Source organism: Schistocerca americana, chromosome 11 (genome assembly GCF_021461395.2).
Source record: "Schistocerca americana isolate TAMUIC-IGC-003095 chromosome 11, iqSchAmer2.1, whole genome shotgun sequence".
Lineage (NCBI taxonomy): Eukaryota > Metazoa > Arthropoda > Insecta > Orthoptera > Acrididae > Schistocerca > Schistocerca americana.
Genome location: NC_060129.1, coordinates 38,430,492 through 38,449,791, shown reverse-complemented (window position 1 = coordinate 38,449,791; position 19,300 = coordinate 38,430,492). Strand labels below are relative to the sequence as shown.

At 43.4% G+C, this 19,300-nt stretch overlaps 2 protein-coding genes across 4 annotated transcripts in view; one reads left to right on the top strand and one right to left on the bottom strand.

Moving 5' to 3' along the window:
* The window catches only part of LOC124554054 (neprilysin-2-like), a 245,614-nt gene that overhangs the window by 76,093 nt on the left and 150,221 nt on the right, over positions 1-19,300 (bottom strand). For all 3 annotated transcript variants that reach the window (XM_047128089.1, XM_047128091.1, XM_047128090.1), the window contains one exon: positions 9,779-9,996. In XM_047128089.1, coding sequence (XP_046984045.1) covers positions 9,779-9,996 — 218 coding nt within the window. The remainder of the gene's footprint in view (positions 1-9,778; positions 9,997-19,300) is intronic.
* Positions 1-19,300, top strand: part of LOC124554056 (zinc finger protein 729-like) — a 294,084-nt gene that overhangs the window by 238,158 nt on the left and 36,626 nt on the right. The gene's annotated exons all lie outside the window — the stretch shown is intronic.

Sequence of the window (19,300 nt, the reverse complement as noted above, 5' to 3'; positions counted from 1 at the left end):
GTTCGCACGGAAAGATGTAGCTGCTCGTATCTTCTGGAATAACAGAGAATTATTGTGAAAGTGGTTCGATGAACCCTCAGCTAGGCACTTAAATGAGATCTGCAAATTTCCCATGTAGATGCAGACATAGACCTGAACTCTAAAATTATACGATCTGTTACGACTGATACACGTGCTTCGAAATGTAAAGTCTGTCAACCTAGTCCAGCCTATGGGACACACACACACACACACACACATCTATATATATATATATATATATATATATATATATATATATATATATATATATATATATATATAGATGTGTGTGTGTGTGTGTAAACAGGGTGGTCCATTGATCATGAACGTGCCAAATATCTCACGAAATAAGCGTCAAACGAAAAAACTACAAAGAACGAAACTCGTCTATCTTGAAGGGGCAAACCAGATGGCGTTATGGTTGGCCCGCCGCTAGATGGCGCTGCCATACGTCAAATGCATTTTTTAAATAGAAACCCCCATTATTATTACATATTCGTGTAGTACGTAAAGAAATATGAATGGACCACTTTTTCGCTTTGTGATAGATGGCGCTGTAATAGTCACAAAAATATGGCTCACAATTTGAGACGAACAGTTCGTAACAAGTAGGTTTTTAAATTAAAATACAGAACGTACGTACGTTTGAACATTTTATTTCGGTTGTTCCAATGTTATACATGTACCTTCGTGAACTTATCATTTCTGAGAACGCATGCTGTTACAGCGTGATAACCTGTAAATACCACATTAATGCAATAAATGCTCAAAATTATGTCCGTCAAGTTCAATGCATTTGGCAATACGTGTAACGACATTCCTCTCAACAGCGAGTAGTTCGCCTTCCATAATGTTCGCACATGCATTGACAATGTGCTGACGCATGTTGTCAGGCGTTGTCGGTGCATCACGATAGCAAGTATCCTTCAACTTTCACCACAGAAAGAAATCCGGGGACGTCAGATCCGGTGAACGTGCGGGCCATGGCATGGTGCTTCGACGACCAATCCACCTATCATGAAATATAGTATTCAATACCGCTTGAACCGGGCGCGAGCTATGTGCCGGACATCCATCATGTTGGAAGTACATCGTCATTCTGCCATCCAGTGAAACATCTTGTAGTAACATCGGTAGAGCATTACGTAGGAAATCAGCATACACTATACCATTTAGATTGCCATCGATAAGATGGGGGCCAGTTATCCTTCCTCCAGCCGGCCGCGGTGGCCGTGCGGTTCTCGGCGCTTCAGTCCGGAACCGCGTGACTGCTACGGTCGCAGGTTCGAATCCTGCCTCGGGCATGGATGTGTGTGATGTGCTTAGGTTAGTTAGGTTTAACTAGTTCTAAGTTCTAGGGGACTGATGACCTAAGTTGTTAAGTCCCATAGCGCTCAGAGCCATTTGAACCATTTTTTATCCTTCCTCCCATAATGCCGCACCATACATTAACCCGCCAAGGTCGCTGATGTTCCACTTGTCGCAGCCATCGTGGATTTTCCGTTGCCCAATAGTGCATATCATGCCGGTTTACGTTACCGCTGTTGGTGAATGACGGTTCGTCGCTAAATAGAACGCGTGCAAAAAATCTGTCATCGTCCCGTAATTTCTCTTGTGCCCAGTGGCAGAACTGTACACGACGTTCAGAGACGTCGCCATGCAATTCCTGGTGCATAGAAATATGATACGAGTTCAATCGATGTTGATGTAGCATTATCAACAGTGACGTTTTTGAGATTCCCGATTCTCGCGCAGTTTGCTGCTACTGATGTGCGAATTATCCGCGACAGCAGCTGAAACACCTACTTGCGCATCATCATTTGTTGCAGGTCGTGGTTGACGTTTGACATGTGGCTGAACACTTCCTGATTCCTTAAATAACGTAACTATCCGGCGAACGGTCCGGACACTTGGATGATGTCGTCCAGGATACCGAGCAGCATACATAACACACGCCTGTTGGGCATTTTGATCACAACAGCCATACATCAACACGATATCGACCTTTTCCGCAATTGTTAAACCTGAACGGTCCATTTTAACACGGGTAATGTTGTTGTTGTTGTTGTTGTGGTCTTCAGTCCTGAGACTGGCTTGATGCAGCTCTCCATGCTACTCTATCCTGTGCAAGCTTCTTCATCTCCCAGTACCCACTGCAACCTACATCCTTCTGAATCTGCTTAGTGTATTCATCTCTTGGTCTCCCCCTACGATTTTTACCCTCCACGCTGCCCTCCAATACTAAATTGGTGATCCCTTGATGCCTCAGAACATGTCCTACCAACCGATCCCTTCTTCTGGTCAAGTTGTGCCACAAACTCCTCTCCTCCCCAATCCTATTCAGTACCTCCTCATTAGTTATGTGATCTACCCATCTAATCTTCAGCATTCTTCTGTAGCACCACATTTCGAAAGCTTCTATTCTCTTCTTGTCCAAACTATTTACCGTCCATGTTTCACTTCCATACATGGCTACACTCCATACAGTTTCAGAAATGACTTCCTGACACTTAAATCTATACTCGATGTTAACAAATTTCTCTTCTTCAGAAACGCTTTCTTTGCCATTGCCAGTCTACATTTTATATCCTCTCTACTTCGACCATCATCAGTTATTTTGCTCCCCAAATAGCAAAACTCCTTTACTACTTTAAGTGTCTCATTTCCTAATCTAATACCCTCAACATCACCCGTCTTAATTCGACTACATTCCATTATCCTCGTTTTGCTTTTGTTGATGTTCATCTTATATCCTCCCTTCAAGACACCATCCATTCCGTTCAACTGCTCTTCCAAGTCCTTTGCTGTCTCTGACAGAATTACAATGTCATCGGCGAACCTCATACGGGTAATGTATCACGAAGTAAATACCGTCCGCACTGGCGGAATGTTACGTGACACCAGGTACAGGGTGTTTCAAAAATGACCGGTATATTTGAAACGGCAATAAAAACTAAACGAGCAGCGATAGAAATACACCGTTTGTTGCAATATGCTTGGGACAACAGTACATTTTCAGGCAGACAAACTTTCGAAATTACAGTAGTTACAATTTTCAACAACAGATGGCGCTGTGGTCTGGGAAACTCTATAGTACGATATTTTCCACATATCCACCATGCGTAGCAATAATATGGCGTAGTCTCTGAATGAAATTACCCGAAACCTTTGACAACGTGTCTGGCGGAATGGCTTCACATGCAGATGAGCTGTACTGCTTCAGCTGTTCAATTGTTTCTGGATTCTGGCGGTACACCTGGTCTTTCAAGTGTCCCTACAGAAAGAAGTCACAGGGGTTCATGTCTGGGGAATAGGGAGGCCAATCCACGCCGCCTCCTGTATGTTTCGGATAGCCCAAAGCAATCACACGATCATCGAAATATTCATTCAGGAAATTAAAGACGTCGGCCGTGCGATGTGGCCGGGCACCATCTTGCATAAACCATGAGGTGTTCGCAGTGTCGTCTAAGGCAGTTTGTACCGCCACAAATTCACGAAGAATGTCCAGATAGCGTGATGCAGTAATCGTTTCAGATCTGAAAAATGGGCCAATGATTCCTTTGGAAGAAATGGCGGCCCAGACCAGTACTTTTTGAGGATGCAGGGACGATGGGACTGCAACATGGGGCTTTTCGGTTCCGCATATGCACCAGTTCTGTTTATTGACGAAGCCGTCCAGGTAAAAATAAGCTTTGTCAGTAAACCAAATGCTGCCCACATGCATATCGCCGTCATCAATCCTGTGCACTATATCGTTAGGGAATGTCTCTCGTGCAGCAATGGTAGTGGCGCTGAGGGGTTGCCGCGTTTGAATTTTGTATGGATAGAGGTGTAAACTCTGGTGCATGAGACGATACGTGGACGTTGGCGTCATTTGGACCGCAGCTGCAACACGGCGAACGGAAACCCGAGGCCGCTGTTGGATCACCTGCTGCACTAGCTGCGCGTTGCTCTCTGTGGTTGCCGTACGCGGTCGCCCTACCTTTCCAGCACGTTCATCCGTCACATTCCCAGTCCGTTGAAATTTTTCAAACAGATCCTTTATTGTATCGCTTTTCGGTCCTTTGGTTACATTAAACCTCCGTTGAAAACTTCGTCTTGTTGCAACAACACTGTGTTCTAGGCGGTAGAATTCCAACACCAGAAAAATCCTCTGTTCTAAGGAATAAACTATGTTGTCTACAGCACACTTGCACGTTGTGAACAGCACACGCTTACAGCAGAAAGACGACGTACAGAATGGCAGACCCACAGACTGCATTGTCTTCTATATCTTTCACATCACTTGCAGCGCCATCTGTTGTTGAAAATTGTAACTACTGTAATTTCGAAAGTTTGTCCGCCTGAAAATGTACTGTTGTCCCAAGCATATTGCAACAAACGGTGTATTTCTATCGCTGCTCGTTTAGTTTTTATTGCCGTTTCAAATATACCGGTCATTTTTGAAACAGCCTGTACTTATACGTTTGTGACTGTTACAGGGCCATGTATCACGAAGTGAAAAGAGTGGTGCAACTAAAACACTCATATTTCTTTACGTACTACAAGAATACGGTATGTAACAAAAAATCGGGGTTCCTATTTAAAAAAGACGCAGTTGATATCCGTTTGAGGTATGGCAGAGCCATCTAGCGGGCCAACCATAGCGCCATCTGGTTTCCCCCTTCAAGCTAGACATGTTCCATTGTTTGTAGTTGTTTTCGTTTGACGCTTATATATAACAAATAAATCTCGTTTGCTAAACCCTAGTCACTCGTTTTATTTCTTTCTATGTCAGTCCTGTGAAACAGTAATTGTTCGCAGCTTTGTGTTCCATCAGTATTACACTTGTCTTTTCTACAAGAAGAGAAGCACTTGCAGATTAAAACTGCTGAGACGTGGCCGCCCACACTCAACTGCCGTCAGTGGAGCAGCAGTGCGGCGTGGCGTGACTCGCGGCGCGCGGCCAGCAGCCGACTCGATAGCGCCGGCCGGGTGAGGAGCCGCTGCAGCTGCTGTTTGTGCACGCGGCAAGGGAGGAAAGGGGCTCGGCAAGGGTGGCGCCAAGCGGCACCGCAAGGTGTTGCGCGGCAACATCCAGGGCATCACGAAGCCCGCCATCCGCCGCCTGGCTCGCAGGGGCGGCGTGAAGCGCATCTCTGGTCTGATCTACGAGGAGACGCGCGGGGTGCTGGAAGGTGTTCCCGGAGAACGCGGTGACGTGCACTGAGCACGCCAAGCGCAATGCTGTGACGGCCACGGACGTGGTGTACGCCCTGAAGAGGCAGGGGCGCACCCTGTACGGTTTCGGCGGTTAGGCGCACAGCAGGCCGGTGTGCTGTGTTAAGTCTTCCCGCGGCCGTGCTTGTGGGAGAGACGCTTACAACCTGCCCACTCTTGCCTGTCAGCCAAGCAGGCAAGCCGTCGCACATTACCAGCAGAGCGGGCACACTACTTAACTCCCAGCCATGTCAGGCTACGCCCAACACAAGCAGGCTACAGTAGTCATGCTTGTCTGCCCGTCTTCTCGCTATGCTACACTACGTAGCACTTTATTCTGTACGCTTTCACTGTATTGTTACGAGTGGGGTTAGGAAGTTGATGAAAAGCCTTTGTCACCCGCGTATCACAAGACGAGGTTCAATGAAATTCATTTTGGGTCCTTGTAGGCTAGGAAATAGTGGATTTTATTTGCCCTTTTTTTCCTTTTCGGCGTATTTCATTTTCATTTATTTCGATAGGATCTGGTTTATTTGCAACTTCTCTTTCTCGACTAGTACTGGCTATTCTCAATTAGAACCACCATCAGGTCAACTGTAATACGTGTTTTCTGTAGCAACAGAACCATCTCCGGAAGTCCAGATCCCTTGGACTTACGAACATGAAGATGTCTATTATACTGCAGATCCAACTAAAGTAAGGGTTAGAACTCTAGTTTCTATAACCACGGTTACAAAAATTCAATGACTTTTCGAGATGTGTGTTATGGGTTCGTAGAATTCCTCTAAATGACCAAAATAGTTCATTGTAAAGTCCACACATATTATGTTAATCTAAAATGTACATGTGTGCAAGAAAAAGCTTTTCTTTCAAACTAAACTTTCTTCACATTACGTTACATGCAACTAGCATGGGGTTTTCAACATCCAATGAACCATATTTTTTGCCTATTTCAATCAGCGTTTGCCCTAAATCAGGAAAGTCTATATGCTGCCGAATTGACTGAATTCGTTAGCACATATTTCCACACACTTGTCAGCCACTAAGTCTTTGTCCTCTTTCAAAATATTTATGGAATGAGGAAACCGCAGGTCAGATTTACAGACATGTCGTAACACGCTCAAAGGTCCGGAATGACTGTTCTATAACATGGTACTCAATTTGCATTGCGAGCCAACTACCGATTTATTTGAAGCTGCCTCATAAACACACGAAACCTTCTGCCATGCTGGCCTTGGGCTTTGTTTGCTGACTGGTATACATTCCCAAACTTTTAATTTGTCCTCAGTCTTCTTTTTGTTGGTTTGTGCATTTTGCTGCTCCAACCTTTATGAAATGAGCTGCAGTGAAACTACCTACGCAAACGTATGCCTGGCTAGTCACGTTGGATTGACAGCGCCACCTGTTGTGAGGTGCAGCAGGCTGAAAGTGTCCCGTGAAGCTTGACAGGCTTCCGGAAACCCGTGTTAGTTCGCTTTTACCACAGTAATTCAGTACACATGTACTCTTCTCTGCGTTGCGGCGGGTTGAGCTGCTTTAATGGTTGCGACAGAGATAGGGGCAGGCAGGCTGGAAGGAGAATTTGTACGCCTCTGCCAGCAGCACAGCGACACACGGCGGGCTGCAAGCGGCTGTCGCCACTTGTCCACACCGCGCCCCAGTCAGCTGACGGCTGGACTTGGTGCGATTTGGTGTGTGGGGAAGTTGTGGGGCAGCGACCTGCACAGGTGCTCCTACCGTGGAAGGGCGCTCTCCCTCCACATTCAGTTCAAAGAAAGACATGAACATTCCTCTCCTGTTCCTACTGTAAATGTTTAAACAATACTCGGATTTAAACTTAGGGCCATATGACTGACTATAGATGGTTGCTTGACAATTCACATAGTACACCAGATGTTTAAATACAGGTGTTAAAATTACGAAAACAGAAAAGTGAATGAGAAATCCAGTAGTCCGTTGTAGCTGCATTTATTTCTTTAAGTCTATTAGAGAGCCACACAACTGGTTTCTAATCGAAATAACTAAATACAGCTACAGTGGATTCCCGGACTTTTCATTCAGTTTTATATTTTTAACAGTTTTAACACCTGAACTTAAACAGTTGTTGTACTGCACGCACTGTCGACCAGTGATGTATAACCGTGTCAGCTGTGGCTGTGAGCACCCAGATCACCCGACGTGAATCCCGTCGAACGCTTATGGGAAGTGATCGAGAGATTAGTCCGTACTCAACATTCTGCACTGGCAGCGGTTTCGCAACTACGGACGGCTATAGAGGCAGCATGGCTCAATATTTCTGCAGCGGACTTCCAACCATTTCTTGAGTCCATACCACGCCCAGCTGCTGCACTACGCCGGGTGAAAGCCGCCCCTACACGATATTGGGAGGTACCCCGTGACTTGTGTCACCCCAGTGTATTTTGTTGCAGTAAGTATTCTCGCCATGACACCCTTTACATTCTTTGTGTGCGCCATATTTTGGCAGCAGGGAAATCCGCTGCGGGTTCAGAGACTCTCGCCCCTTGCTGCGCCAAAGTAACTCCGACACAGACATTAGACCTTCTTTCGTAGCTTGTAGGTGTGGTCGGGAAGAATACAGTCAGTAGGACGTTAAAGGGAGAATAAGGACTTAGAACTAGGAGTGAGAGAGGTGAAACGCTGACTCAGTCCTGCAATAAATTTTAGCTAGTAACAGCTAATATTCAGGAACCCTAGAACAACTTATGAGCGACCCAGTATAAGATTGCATGCTCGCAGTCCTGTTGTGCAGGTGAAAGTGCCATCACTGGTCGGTCTTGAGGAATTTCAGTAAGACTCTGACACAACTCTCATTTGGTGTAAAGAGTGGCAGTTCTCTTTAAACGCTGATAAATGCAATGCCCTCTAGTGTTCCATATTTATGCAGACGATTTAGGACGTAATCTGAGCAGCCGTCTTAGGTTCTACGCAGATGGTGCTGTCGTTTATCGCCTAGTAAAGTCATCAAAACAAATTGCAAAACGATTTATAGCTGATACCTGTATTGTGCGAAAATTGGCAGTTGATATTAAATAATGGAAAATTTGTGAACATCCACATGAGCAATCCATTATACTTCGGTTACACAATAAATCAGTCACATCTAAAAGCTGTAAATTCAAGTAAATGTCTAGCAACTACAATTACGAACAACTTTAATTTGGAAGAACACATGGAAAATATTGGGAAAAGGTAAACCAAAGACTACTAAAGAGAGTGCCTGCACTACACTCGTCCGTCCTCTTTTGGAGTACTTCAGCGCAATGTGGGATCCTTTCCAGATAACACTAGCGGAGTTTATCGACAAAGTTCAGAGAAGATGATGATGATGTTTGGTTTGTGGGGCGCTCAACTGCGTGGTTATCAGCGCCTGTACAAAGTCTCAACCTTTGCTCAGTCCAACCTCGCCACTTTCATGAATGATGATCAAATCGTGAGGACAACACAAACACGCAGTCATCTCGAGGCAGGTGACCTGACCCCACTAAGAATCGAACCCGGGACCCCGTGCTCGGGAAGCGAGAACGCGACCGCGACACCACGGCCTGCGGACTTCAAAGAAGAGCAGCGCGGTTTTAGGGCAGAGAGTGTCACTGACATGATATAGGATTTGAGGTGGACATCATTAAAATAAAGGCGTTTGTTGCGGCAGGATCTTGTCACGAAATTTCAATCACCATCTTTCTCCTCAGAGTGCGAAAATATGTTGTTGACGCCTACCTACATAGGGAAAAACTATTATTGTAATAAAATAAGGCAAATCAGAGCTCGAACAGAGTGATATATGTGTACGTTTTTTTACGCGCGCAGGTCGAGCTGGAATAATAGAGCAGTTTTGTGAAGCTGGTTCGATGAATCCCCTGCCAGGCATTTAAGTGCAATTTCCAGTGTCCACGTAAGCGTAGTTGTAGACGTACGACAGAAAGGAAACCCCGACAATAGCCGGTTAAAGGATTTACAATGCTGGTCACACTTAGCAAATGTGGCAATCACGTAAAATCAATGTTGGGAAAGGCGAGTGTAACACTTGGATTTCTTGAAATGCAAAGCGTCTGTGATAGAAATCGCATACAAGAAAGACCACAGCGCGACAAGTTCTAGAATATTGTTTCAGTTTTAGAGTCCTTATCGAGTGGGCACGATAACAAACATGGAGCAATAACTACTTAGAATAGCGCATGCGAATGAGTGACATAACTTCCTGGAGATTTTAAGAGGGAATCTTCAGAGGCCAGACAATGCAGTACTCATGAGCTGCTGTTGGGTAAATTTAGAAAACCCGGATTGGACAAAGGCTGTCATGCTCCCACCATCATATATCTCATGTAGGTTTCATGAGAGTAAGCCAAGAGAGACCAGGGTGCATACAGATGCATTAAGACAGCCATTCTTCTATCACCCAGTACACAAATGGATTAGAAAACTGGTAATACACATACTGTTTGCCCTCCGCGATGCACTCTACAGTGACTTGCCGAGCACCTACTTAGATGTAGAGGTGGAACTCAGGCAGTGCACTGACACCCTGGCTGTGACGTACCTCTTGGGGGTGTGGCTGAGCAACTGTAAGAGGCGCTCGATGTACGACGGCGCCAGGACGACGACCGCCTCGCTGCTGGAGACGGTGACGCGTGGCGGCAGCAGCGCCTGCAGGAACTCCAGCCACGGCACCGACGGGTACGCCCGCTGCAGCTTCTCCACGGTGGGCGGTTCGTACGGCTGCGTCACGTTGCCCCTCTTCTCTCTTGTCAGCGAGATCTGTAAACCGATGGCGGCCGCGTCACGATCACTGCGCTCGTGTCCAGTCTCCTCTATCAGACTTTAGGAAGTTGCAATACATCCAACACCAAATTGTTTACGAACTGTGGACTGATACGGAAAAAATTGCCGAAAGGTAGGAAACGAAGGAGATGGCACCTACATAGGTTAAGACAACCATTGATTGTGGAGAATGGCTAAGGGAGCATTAAACAAGAGGGGAACAACGGAAGATGAACTGGTAACTTTAAAAAATGTAACAGTGAAATCAGCAGAGGATCAAAGAGACAAAAACGCAGGGCCCAGTAGAGGTATTGAACCTAATTGATAAAACGAGAAAATACAAAAAAAAAATGCAGCAAACGCAGCATGCGAAAGAGAATATAGGGGCCTATAAAAGTGACTGACATAATGAGCAAAATGACTGATCGTGAATGGCTAGAGGACAGAGACAAAATTGTAGAAGCGTGCATAAGTAGGGACAGATAGATGTCACCTAGAGGAAAATCAAAAGATCCTTGGAGAAAAGGGAAGCAAATGTATGAATATGTAGCACTCAGATGGCAAGGCAGTATGAAGCAAAGAAAGGAAAATGGACAGATTGAAGGGATGTATAAACGTAATGAATTCGAAGAAAATATTATAGAGAGGGAAGCGAGTGTAGATGAAGGTGATTTGGGAAATATAGCTTAGACGGCAACTCAGTACAAAGCAAAGAAAGGAAAGTTCAAAGGTTGAAGAAATATCTAGAACGGCAATACAATGGAAATGGAAACAGTGTCATAGAAGGGAAAAAGGACACAGATGAATGTGAATGGGAGATATGATATTCGAGAAATATTTGACAGATCACTTAAAGACATAAGTCTGAACGAGGGCCCTGAAGTAGATTTCTTCAGAACACTAAATCATTAAGAGAATCAGTCATCACAAAACAATTCCATCTGGTTGAGAAGATATTTATGAGTACATCAGGGTAGATACCCTCAGACTTCATGCCGAATTTAAGAAACAAAATTCCAAAAATGGCATATGCTCACAGTTATGAGTATCACTAAACCAATAATGAGCCATGGCTGCAACAATGAATTACTTAGAGTGAAAGAAAGACTGCCAGAAGTCAACCTGTTACAGCTCAGTTTAGCTTTCGGATCAATTTAGGAAAGCAGGAGGCGGTAATGAGCCAATGGTTCATCTTGAAAGCTGTTTAGAAGAAGAAAAAGAAGAAAAAACTTTATTTATGGGATTTCTAGTTTTAGGGAAAGCTTTTGACATTATTGACTGGAATATACTCGTTGAAACTGTGAGGACAGTCGCACATGGAAACCAAACAGTCATTATAAGAGTCTAAGGGTGTGGAAGGGAAGCAATGGTTTAAAAGAGAGCGAAACAATTTCGTAAAGTCAGCCAGAGATGGCTAATGTTTTGTAAGATCACTTGAACTGAATCAATAATATGGACAAAATATTAGTCGCGCCCATAAAAAAGCACACTGTTCACTTTTACATGCTATAGGCAGTGTAAAACTGGTGCCATGCAGTCATGTGACCCTCCACTGAAGACTTCATTCATTGTAGTGACGCAAGAAGATCCTAACCAACAGTGATCTGAGACGGGTCTTGCGCCTTTTCAATGAAAACTCGTTGACAACATGAACTGCTGTTAACGGACGCAGGACCATCTAAATTAGTTTCCAAGTGGAGTCTGGAAGACTTCTTTAATGTTATGAGCATTTAAACTACTGGTAAACGTAAACAGTTAAGACTGTAATGATTTATGTGCATATAGAAGTAACTTAACACATTATCTGTGACAAATTGAAACATGGAAGTAGTTTGTAAGAAATTACTAGTAGTCTTCCCCGGTTTTCTGCTGAATCCTAAAGTTAAGGGGACCCAGACGCGAGCGAAATTCCTATGGTCGACCACACTAATGTTGGTGCGCTTTTCTCAAAGACTATTTGTTCAAATCCAACCCAATTTGAAACTTACATACTAATGATGGTACTCTATTATCAAAAACTATTTGTTCAAATCAAACCAAATTTGAAACTTGGATAAGTTGTCAAATTTTCTTCAGGTTGTATTGCTTATATGACAGTAACATTGTTATCAGAGTTGAAATTGCAAAGCATACGTCCTAAACAATTAACATTTACTCGTAACGTCCCAGATGCGGTCTCACAGACCGCTAGCGTTTATTGTTACTCCGTTCCTAATGCATAGTCGTGGGGTAGGAGATTACAGCAGCGTCCAGTTGTTGTTTCCCGAAGCCGTCGTGGTTTCCTTTGTCAGTAGCCACTTGAATGCGACGTGGACTACACTATTACTGCTTCTTTCGTGCTAGCGGTCTCTGAGACTGCACCTTTGCGTTATGGGTTCAGTAGCCATATCTTCGTCTACTGTTCGTGTTTAAAGGGTCCTGACTTTGAAGATACTGTTTTAAAATGGTTTGAGGACAGTTTAGCAAGTAATGTTGAACCAGACAGCGACAATGAGTTTGCAAGTGAACGGAACAGAGTATAGGAACAATGGGAAAGTGAAGACGAATTTGTTTTGCCTCCTGTGAATTCCTTTAATAACACAAGTGATCGAAGTACGAAGACAGAAGTGTGGAGACTGAATCTTTAGCTAGAGGTTCTGCTATAAATACATTAGGTAGAAAAAAATATCGTTACTCGTCGAAGCCTCTTCTAACGATGGCAAACGGCATTATTTTTCCGCATGCTTGACGTTAGTGGGCTGAATGCGTTTACCCTTCACAATTCCTACAAAGAAAATACTCAGATGAACAGCTTTAATTTTTGAAACAGTTCGTAAACTGTATGGTGACACCAAAGATAAAAAGCGAGTTGACGAGTATCACATACCCCGTCAATTTCGTGCATCCTTTTGGGTGTAGCAGAGAGGAGAAGTTGTTGTAGAATGATTTGCAGAAAACGCAAAACGTACTCCACCAGCGACCCAAGAAAGACGAGACAGACACCTTATGTTTGCAGTTGCTGCAAGAAGCTACAAACTTTTCCAGCGAGTGCAAAGAAAGCCTCTGAGAAGAATACTAAACACCTAAAAGGAACTAATGCAATTTGTATTTTTTGAATCATTCGTAGGAGTTCCTTATGTTTTTCTTTCTACATCAACAATAAGAAATAAAAATATAGCAATACGTAAAATCGAGTGCCGGGTATCTGAAATTTTATAGCATTAATATCAAGTAATATTATGTTCATTTTGTACAGTTTTCTGTTTAAACGTGTTTCTTTTATTAAAATTAACTTTAATATTTTTTTGAATATATTTTTGTGTATGTTAATACAGGCTTTAACATAAAACCAGAATTGTTCCACTGAAACAGTCCTATCGGGGGAACATCTGCAACTGAGCATTATAGCAAAGCTTTAAAATACCGCTTCAGTTGAAAGGTTCTTTTTATTTAGAACACGACCGGTTTCGGGCTCTTATACGCCCATCATCAGGTGTTATAACCTTTTGCTGTGACCCCAATCACTGCAGTGGACGTGTACAGGACGCGGTGTCTCATCTTGCTCTGCGCTCGTTGGTGATACGCCGCATCCTGTACACGTCCACCGCTGCGCTCGGGGTCACATCCCAAAGTTATAACACCTGATGATGGGCATGTAAGAGCACGAAACCGCCTGTGTTCTAAATAAAAAGAACCTTACAGCTGAAACTGTATTTTCAAGCTCTGTTCCACTGAATTAGGAGGATGAAATTTTTATGGTTATTTAAATATACCTGGGACAATGTGTGACAAAAAAAAAAGACCTGGGAAGCTAAGAGCTTAAAAAAAAATAAGACACTTGCCAAACCTTTTACATGATTGCTATAATTCTAATATAATTTAATGAAAATGATGTATTTAATCTCTGTAACAAGTTTCATTAACACAGATATAGTAGTTTCGCAGAAAGTTGTACCTACAGTTAAAAATTTCATTCTTTCAGGAAAACGCATTTATGTAATCTTTTCAACCTACATTCAAAGTTAAAACTTGCCAGGTTCATAGCTGTCAGCGTTGTGCGTTTGTGTATGCTGCAGCTTACGTTTGGAATCCATCTTTCGAATTTTGGCCTCTTCTCTTACCTGTACTATACCTTCCTCAGCTGGTCAGTTGACAGTAGCGCATTCATCACGTTCACCCCAGGTTCTGTACCTACATCACTGAAAAGTTTCAGCCTGCTGGCTAATCCATCACTGGAACACAACGCTATATTCATGAAGCCAGTTTTTATGGGTTTTACGCCCACAGAAGCTTTTTTGGGCAAGCGTTTGCATTCACAGTTATTGAAGCTTTCGTTGGGATTCTGACTTCTTGCACGTATGTGTTTAGCAAGCAAGTATTTATCGGCTACGTCTTAGCTAAATCTAGAGATAGATTTTATAACGTCTGCGACTGACAGTGGAAGGGGATGGTTCTCTCTATACAGGGCGAACATCAATAAAACTGACAAACTGCAGGGTAGGATTCCTGACTGGACGAACAGGAAAAAAGGTCCTATGAACATGTGTACAGAAAAGCATCGTTCCCGTGGTAGGTGACAACTACAAACACAATAACCATGTTTCCTAAAATCAAGCGCTGTTTCAAATCACTACGGCGTGTGAAACGAAAGCACTACGCTGAAATGATATTCAGCTGTCACTTACATACGCTTAGCGCCAGGTTCACCAACTTGCAAAGCAGTGGTCAAATAATAAATGGGGTAAAAACAAAGAAAGGCCGCTGCAGCCTGAATAAACGCAGAACAATTCACACCAGGTAGAAGGGGTCTTGTAGTTGCTAAGAGAATGCTCTTTCTTCTTACGCATCAGATGTACGAACACCACACGTAATCTGGTTTTGAAAGGACCGGCGTGTAAACAAAGTTAAAAGAATTCTTTATTTCGATGCATCTTCGCTTCCGGGTTCCTTTAACGTGACTAGATATTTTGGTGATCCACTCGTCCTCCTTCTCAGGACAGTCGATGCTGCAGCTGAGTCCCACTGAAAACTGATGCCAACGTTGGAGACTGTCTTCCCATAGACTCTCAAGCACCTCAGGTCTACACGGCACGTGCGACGCCCACCACAGACACTGCCACTTGGAACTGGACATAACAGAAAACCACCACCAGTGACTGCCCTCAAACACCAGGTCTGGCCACATTGAGGAACAATATGTTTTGGATGCAATAACGGCGCGGTTACGTTTGGTTGTCGTACGGAAAGCGTCCATTCATCCTGTGGTGAATTTCTTCTTCTGCAGTCTGGTCCACAGGCCTTACCTGTTGAAAACGAATGATGTTCCTCTACTGGAAAAAGCTGTAGTAGAACCAGTAGCTTTATACAAATCCAATGGGTGCAACATATGTTCTCCCATATCAAGTTATCTGAGCGATTAATTGAACGGTAGTTCAATTCGGTGTATCTGGAATTGTTTGATATGCAAACACCGTCAAGCCCATACTGCTCTTCAGTTCTATTTTCAACATTCGCATGTTATCCCAGCTTATGGCATCGCACTGAATCTAATGCGAAAAAGAATAACAAAACGGATTATCTGTGACAGAGAGATTGCTCACATACTACACAATTTGACCGCTACCAACGTTCAGCTTGTGGTTACGGCTTGTATATCCTGCCACGCCGAGTTTGATTATCCAAAAGTCATAGTTTACAAATTAAAACCGGAATTTCACGTATTCTTTTTTCTCACATGTTCGCATACACTTAGCGGAACTCCACGGTCAAACTTTAGTCATTATTCTGCAGAGCTCTCACATTTATTCAGAGCTCCTTACATCTGCATCCAAACATGCTGATGGCTAAGCTCCAAACTGCACTCTTTAGGCTTCACGAAGCAACTCTTTAGTCCATGCATTATGGGTGAACGTACTGTCCTCTTACTGGCTGCTATACATCATTAGCCATCCCGATATTATTATTAATCAGCACAATCCCAGGTCTGTTACCTTTCATCAGTCATAATTTAATAGCTTTAATGAACGATTTCCTAATCGGTCAAATTTAGAAAATTCACATTTATGAAAATAAGTACCACGTTAAATAACAGAATTATCATAAAATGTTGGCTTTCTCGTGATTATGACTCACTCACTCGGTACACTGCTCTCACGCTAAAGTGTACTCAGTTAATAGACATAACATGTTTATTAATATGAATGACGGAACGAATGGAAAGTAAGATAATAAATGATTATTATCTTACTTTCCATTCGCACCGTCATTCATATTAATAAGAAAATAAAATTCTCAATAATTAATGAAAGTCTCAATAGTCACAATAGCTCAGTTCTGTTTTCATAATATCTTTTAACTACGTATTATCTGTTCCAGACTAATGTAGACACTCTATAATAGTTAATATCTTTGGAAGAAAATGACATATCGTTGCACTTTTACATAGGCCATATGTAACATTGACAGCGCTTGTTCCTACCTCTTCCGTGTTAACGCTTGAAACCAACATCTAAGTCACGTGACTAGGGGCAGAAAGCCGAGTTCCTTTCATTACGCGCTGTGTGAATTGGGGCTGACAGTTACAGTTTCTCCGATTTGTAGGCGAAATGAAGCATTGATTTTGACAGTTGATGGAACTGTAATACTACTCTCACACATGTAGTAGTCCAGTGAACATAGCTTCTCCGAAATTTCTGACAATAAAGCAGTGGTTAGCATTTTTAAATGTGGTCAAGTTGAAACTTATTGACAACTCTTCTAACAAGCGACAGAATGACTGTTCTTTAGTGAGTACTTGTTCTTTTTTTTTCACTGTGAATTGTTGTAGTTTGCAGCTTCAACAGAAGACAAAATAAAAATTTAGAGCGCAGCATTAGTTTTATAACGATCCTGCAACAATATGTGTGAAATGGTTTAGTAAGCGTTTGTAAGAAAGGAAATTCTTTGAAGTGCATAATGTGACGTATTACACAAGTAACGGGCAAGGCGAACTCTACGTTGCGGTTTATTGGTAAAATCCTGAATCGATGCAGTCCTTCAACAAAGGAAATTGCTTACAATACGTTAGTTCGTCCAGTCTTAGAGTATTGTTCGTCTGTATGGGACGCTTACCAGTTGGATCGGATTCAAGAGACTGAGAAGGTCCAAAGAAGAGCGGCAAGATTTGTGACTGGTACATTTAGCCATCGCGAGAGTGTTACAAATCTCACAGGAAGTTTGAAGTGGGACACACTTGCAGATAGACGACGCGCTAAACGGAAGGGGCTGCTCACTAAATTATGTAGGGCATATATTGTTACCACCAACTTTCAAATGGCGCAATGATCACTATTCAAAGATAAGGGAAATTAGAGCTCGTACTGAGGCGTTCTGACAGTCGTTTTACCCTCGCGCGATCCGCAAGTGGTACAGAGGGGGGAAAATATGACTTTGGCGCGAATTGTGCCCTCCGCCGCTCACCGCTTGGTGGCTAAAGGAGTATATATGTAGATGTAGATGTAGTTATGCAAAATAAGCACGTATGTTTTCTGAATTTTGCTTACAGTGCATAACTGAGATTTTCGTCACTTTACCTAATCTGTAGGATATTAAACAACTATCTAACCTGAGCATTTGTGAAGGTCTTCACTTCTGCACCTAGTAAAAAGCACAGCATTTGATCTGTAACAAAAATATGATAAATTGTGCACCATAAATGCTTAATGACTTGCTCGGCTTCGTGCCCCGAGTCACGTGACTGACAATTTGGTATCAGTAAAATGACATCGTGCACAGTCTATGGTATCTGTGGTCTATGCACTTGTGCGTGGTAGCGTGAGCCATTGTTTTCTCAACAGGTCTTGTCGCTCGTTTTCCAGCAAATGACAGTGCAGCCATGAATGAAGTAAGACATGAATGCGTGGTGTATGTTCTTTAGAACGTGTCCGAAAGAACACACACCACGCATTCATATGAGAAGCCTAGCTGGGCAATGGATCCAACTTCTGCAGTGCAGATGCACAAATACGTCAGACCTCCTGTGGGAATCCCCGATTAACGAACGGGACTGTAGTGGAGAGGGAGGGACTGCCGATAGGTGGCGCTCGGGGGGAGTGTGGTTGGGCCGTGAGGCGAACGGAGACAGTCCGTGCAGGTGCGAGCGGTAACGCTGTCTCCCGGACGGCGCAGTGGTTACCGCACCTGCCTAGTAGGCAGGAGATCCTGGGATCGAATCCCGTACACATTTTCGCTCGTCGCCGCTGACTCCGCTTAATGTCCCGCTGCAGCTGACAGCGAGTGATCACCCCTTCTTGTGTCTTCTTATGGTTCAAATGGCTCTGAGCACTATGGGACTCAACTGCTGAGGTTATTAGTCCCCTAGAACTTAGAACTAGGTAAACCTAACTAACCTAAGGACAGCACAAACATCCATGCCCGAGGCAGGATTCGAACCTGCGACCGTAGCGGTCTTGCGGTTCCAGACTGCAGCGCCTTTAACCGCACGGCCACTTCGGCCGGCCTTTGTCTTCTTATCTGCGCTCTGAATAAGTCTACGTAGCTGCGGCGTGCGATATATGGCATATCCGTGTGATGCGCAACGGAAGGGATCAGGGCACGTTTGATAAACTGCAAGAAAATTGGCTATAGTTAATTTATACGGGACAGACTATAGCCATAAGGTCACGAACGAAAAGTATCTGAGGAATTGTGTGCGTGAGAAAAAGTAGCGCTCAGTATTAAATTCTATTACATGCCGAATAAACGATAATAGGATCTGTTGACTATACGAAAGGACGTTAAACTGAATGTAAGACCGGAATTTGGCACTTAGCTTTGAGAAAGTAAAAGCGAACTAAGTTTGAATGACTGTATCGAAGTGTAGTAATGGACCATAGTCCTTGCTGTAATTCGTTTGAGTGACGAACTATAAAAAGCAGGGACATTTCAGTTGCCGTAATTGCTGAGAGCAGTTCTAGGATCAAACCTCCTTTTCCCTGCACACAAAACGCATTCATCATGATCATTTAATTAATATAAGTGTTGTTAATAAAAAACTGAAGTGATTCCCTCAGTAGCGTGTGTACTAGTCAATGATAATCATAGCCAAGCTGCAAATTGTATCTCTGGATGACGGAAGGGTCGATTCTAAAATATGACGAAGCGTAAATTGTGACGTAAAAGCTGTTTTATATTTCATCTCCAATCGGACAGAAATAACACAGAATGAAAAGCAGTGACGGTAAGCAGTAGCGGCGGAAATAGGAAGTTAAAATAATAACTGATATCCAAAGACGTTATTAACTATCTTGTATCCAGTAACGCAGTAACAAATGAAGTGTGATTG